At 42.2% G+C, this 5,000-nt stretch overlaps 1 protein-coding gene across 1 annotated transcript in view; it reads left to right on the top strand.

Annotated features, from left to right (window-relative positions):
• The window catches only part of rps6kal (ribosomal protein S6 kinase a, like), a 92,760-nt gene that overhangs the window by 60,677 nt on the left and 27,083 nt on the right, over positions 1–5,000 (top strand). The window contains exon 12 of the mRNA XM_065020018.1: positions 4,231–4,333. Within this exon, the coding sequence (XP_064876090.1) occupies positions 4,231–4,333 (103 nt within the window). The remainder of the gene's footprint in view (positions 1–4,230; positions 4,334–5,000) is intronic.

The following is a 5,000-nucleotide window of genomic DNA, read 5'->3' as shown; positions in this document are numbered from 1 at the left end:
GTAACACTGAACAGGTAACATTGAACAGGTAACATTGAACAGGTAACATTGAACAGGTAACATTGAACAGGTAACATTGAACAGGTAACATTGAACAGGTAACATTGAACAGGTAACATTGAGCAGGTAACATTGAACAGGTAACATTGAACAGGTAACATTGAACAGGTATCATTGAACAGGTATCATTGAACAGGTAACATTGAACAGGTAACATTGAACAGGTAACATTGCACAGGTAACATTGCACAGGTAACATTGCACAGGTAACATTGAACAGGTAACATTGAACAGGTATCATTGCACAGGTAACATTGAACAGGTAACATTGAACAGGTAACATTGAACAGGTAACATTGAACAGGTATCATTGAACAGGTAACATTGAACAGGTAACATTGAACAGGTATCATTGAACAGGTATCATTGAACAGGTAACATTGAACAGGTAACATTGAACAGGTAACATTGAACAGGTAACATTGAACAGGTAACATTGAACAGGTAACATTGCACAGGTAACATTGCACAGGTAACATTGAACAGGTAACATTGAACAGGTAACATTGCACAGGTAACATTGCACAGGTAACATTGAACAGGTAACATTGAACAGGTAACATTGCACAGGTAACATTGCACAGGTAACATTGCACAGGTAACATTGCACAGGTAACATTGAACAGGTAACATTGAACAGGTAACATTGCACAGAAAATAGTTGTAGTATGAATAGTGAGGAAGACAAATATTTGTGGTATTTACAATGTTGTTTGTGCTCAACTGGTTGCCCTTTTCTCATGGCAATCTTGCTGCTGTGATGCAGTATTTCACAGTACAGATAAGGGAGTTTATCAATGTTGAATTTGTTTTGAAATTCTTTGTGGGTAATCTTTGGGAAATATGTATCGTTAAGGCGTTCATACATTTGGCAGGAGGTTAGGAAGTGCATCTCAGTTCCCACCTCATTTTGTGGGTAGTGGTCACACTGTCTTCTCTTGAGAGCCAGGTCTGCCTACGGCGGCCTTTCTCAATAGCAAGGCTATGCTCACTGAGTCTGTACATAGTCCAAGCTTTCCTTAAGTTTGGGTCAGTCACCTTGGTCAGGTATTCTGCTGCTGTGTACTCTCTGTTTAGGGTCAGTCACAGTGGTCAGGTATTCTGCCACTCTCTGTTTAGGGCCAAATAGCATTCTAGTTTGACCAGTTTTTTGGGGTCTGTTTGTGTTTGTTCACAGAGGTGCAGAATCAGCTGGCTGAGGTGAGGGGTTTGTGTAGGCATCGCTTCCTTTTAGGTGATTGTAGAATGGAACAGATCTTTTCTGGATTTTTAGAATTAGCTGATGTCCTAATTTTGTTCTACATACATTGTTTGGGTTTTTGCGTTGCACACAATGTATGTTTTTTGCAGAATTCTGCAAAGTCTCAATTGGGTGTTTCTCCCATTTTGTGAATTCTTGGTTGGTGAGTGGACCCCAGACCTCACAACCATACAGTGTGTTTTACAACAGGTGTTTAGCCCTACCAACCTACAACCATACAGTGTGTTTTACAACAGGTGTTTAGCCCTACCAACCTACAACCATACAGTGTGTTTTACAACAGGTGTTACGATACTAATTGGGATGTTATGTTCCTTTTGCCCTTCTTGTTTAGGGTACAGTGCCTTCGGAAAGTATTCAGACCCCTTGACCTTTTCCACATTTTGTTGCGTTACTCAAATTATTATTATCATTATTATTATTAATTATTTTTTGCAAAAAAACACACAATAACCCATAATGGCTAAGTGAAAACAGGTTTTTATTTTGCACATTTATTAAAAATAAAACACAGAAAATAACTTTACATAAATATTCAGACCCGTTGCTATGAGACTCTAAATTGAGGTGCATCCTGTTTCTATTGATCATCCTTGAGATGTTTCTACAACTTGATTGGAGTCCACCTGCGGTCAATTCAACGATTCGACATGATTTTGAAAGGCACACACCTGTCTAAAAACCAAGCCATGAGGAATTGATCGTAGAGCTCTGAGACAGGATTTTGTCGAGGCATAGATCTGGGGGAAAGGGTACCAAAACATGGGAGAAACAAAACGTGGGCCTGGCAACTGGACCTCTTTTATTATTTCTGTCTTACCATTATTTCTGTCTTACCATTATTTCTGTCTTACTGAGATTTGCTGTCAGGGCCCAAGTCTGACAGAATCTGTGCAGAAGATCTAGGTGCTGTAGGCCCTCCTTGGTTGGAGATCATCAGCAAACAGTAGACATTTGACTTCAGATTCTAGTAGGGTGTTGAAGACTGTGGGGCTTAAGCTGCATCCCTGTCTCAACCCACGGCGCTGTGGGAAGAATTATTATTTTTTTGTTGCCAAATTTAACCACACACTACTTGTTGTTTGGGTTTTATAATGTTTTTCACACCACTTTTTTTTATCAATTTGTATAGCAGAACCTCCAAATTGAGTCTAAAGCTTTTATGAAGTCAACAAAGCTTGATAAGGCTTTGCCTTTGTTTGTTAGTCAATTAGGGTGTGCAGCGTGAATACGTGGTCTGTCGTACAGTAATTTAGTAAAAAGGGCAATTTGACATTTGCTCAATACACTGTTTTCACTGAGGAAATGTACGAGTCTGCTGTTAATGATAATGCAGAGGATTTTCCCCAAGGTTTCTGTTGTCGCATATCCCACGGTAGTTATTGGGGTCAAATTTGTCTCCACTTTTGTGGATTGGGGTGATCAGTCCTTGTCTCCAAATATTGGGGAAGATGCCAGCTCTGAGAATGATTGGAATAGTTGATTCTAAGATTTGTATTTGATCATGTGCAGTTGAAGTCGGAATTTCACATACACTTAGTTTGGAGTCATTAACTTGTTTTTCAACCACTCCACAAATCTCTTGTTAATTATTAATTAACAAACTATCGTTTTCGCAAGTCTGTTAGGACATCTACTTTGTGCATGACAAGTAATATTTCCAAAATTGTTTACAGACAGATTATTTCAATTATAATTCACTGTATCACAATTCCAGTGGGTCAGAAGTTTACATACACTAAGTTGACTGTGCCTTTAAACAGCTTGGACAATTCCAGAAAATGATGTCATGGCTTTAGAAGCTTCTGATCATCATTTGAGTCAATTGGAGGTGTACCTGTGGATGTATTTCAAGGCCTTCCTTCAAACTCGGTGCCTCTTTGCTTGACGTCATGGGAAAATCAAATGAAATCAGCCAAGCCAATTGTAGACCTCCACAAGTCTGGTTCATCCTCGGGGGGAATTCCCAAATGCCTGAAGGTACCACGTTCATCTGTACAAACAATAGTACCTTGTGAAGATGCTGGAGGAAACAGGTAGAAAAGTATCTATATCCACAGTAAAACGAGTCCTATATCGACATAACCTGAAAGGCCACTCAGCAGGGAAGAAGCCACTGCTCCAAAACCACCATAAAAAAGCCAGAATACGGTTTGCAAATGCACATGGGGACAAAGATCGTACTTCTTGGAGAAATGTCCTCTGGTCTGATGAAACGAAAATATAACTTTTTGGCCATAATGACTTTCTTTATGTTTGGAGGAAAAAGGGGGAGGCTTGCAAGCTGAAGAACACCATCCCAACCGTGAAGCACGGGGGTGGCAGCATCATGTTGTGGAGTGCTTTGCTGCAGGAGGGACTGGTGCACTTCACAAAATAGATGGCATCATGAGGTAGGAACATTATGTGGCTATATTGAAGCAACATCTCAAGACATCGGTCAAGAAGTTAAAGCTTGGTCACAAATGGGTCTTCCAAATGGACAACGACCCCAAGCATACTTCCAAAGTTGTGGCAAAATGGCTTAAGGACAAGACAAGGTATTGGAGTGGCCATTACAAAGCCCTGACCTCAATCCTATAGAAAATGTGTGGGCAGAAGTGAAAAAGCGTGTGAGAGCAAGGAGGCCTACAAACCTGACTCAGTTACACCAGCTCTGTCAGGAGGAATGGGCCAGAATTCACCCAACTTATTGTGGGAAGCTTGTGGAAGGCTACCAAAATCATTTGACCCAAGTTAAACAATTTAAAGGCAATGCTACCAAATACTAATTGAGTGTATGTAAACTTCTGATCCACGTGGAATGTCTCTCTCTCTCTCTCTGTCTCTTTCTGTCTCTACACTGTTCATTATGACTTGGAACGGAAACAAAATATTAATATCTCAGCTTAACCTCCCTCCCTCCATAGAAGCTATACAGGACAGAGCTCCAGCCTCCATTCAAACCAGCAGCAGGGAAGCCTGATGACACGTTCTGCTTCGACCCAGAGTTCACCGCTAAAACACCCAAAGGTACGTGAGGGTTAGGGTCACAGTCTAGATTCTCCAGGTGTTCCTTCTATTGCTAACACACATCTTGTGTGGATGTGTGGTTGTCTGGGTGTGTGTGTGGGTGGTTGGTTGTCTGGGTGTGTGTGTGTGTGTGTGTGTGTGTGTGTGTGTCTGGGTGTGTGTGTGGGTGGTTTGTTGTCTGGGTGTGTGTCTGGGTGTGTGTGTGGGTGGTTTGTTGTCTGGGTGTGTGTGTGTGTGTCTGGGTGTGTGTGTGGGTGGTTTGTTGTCTGTGTGTGTGGGTGGTTTGTTGTCTGGGTGTGTGTGTGTGTGTGTGGGTGTGTGTGTGGGTGGTTTGTTGTCTGGGTGTGTGTGTGGGTGGTTTGTTGTCTGGGTGTGTGTGTGTGTGTGTGTCTGGGTGTGTGTGGGTGGTTTGTTGTCTGGGTGTGTGTGTGTGTGTGTGTGTGTGTGTGTGTGTGTGTGTGTGTGTGTGTGTCTGGGTGTGTGTGTGGGTGGTTTGTTGTCTGGGTGTGTGTGTGTGTGTGTGTGTCTGGGTGTGTGTGGGTGGTTTGTTGTCTGGGTGTGTGTTTGGGTGGTTTGTTGTCTGGGTGTGGGTGTGTGTCTGGGTGTGTGTGTGTGTGTGTGTCTGTGGTGTGGGTGTGTGTGTGTGTGTGTGTGTCTGGGTGTGTGT

Source organism: Oncorhynchus nerka, linkage group LG6 (assembly GCF_034236695.1).
Source record: "Oncorhynchus nerka isolate Pitt River linkage group LG6, Oner_Uvic_2.0, whole genome shotgun sequence".
Classification (NCBI taxonomy): Eukaryota; Metazoa; Chordata; class Actinopteri; order Salmoniformes; family Salmonidae; genus Oncorhynchus; species Oncorhynchus nerka.
The sequence above is the reverse complement of the archived record's forward strand: the minus strand, read 5'-3'. Positions and strand labels throughout refer to the sequence as shown.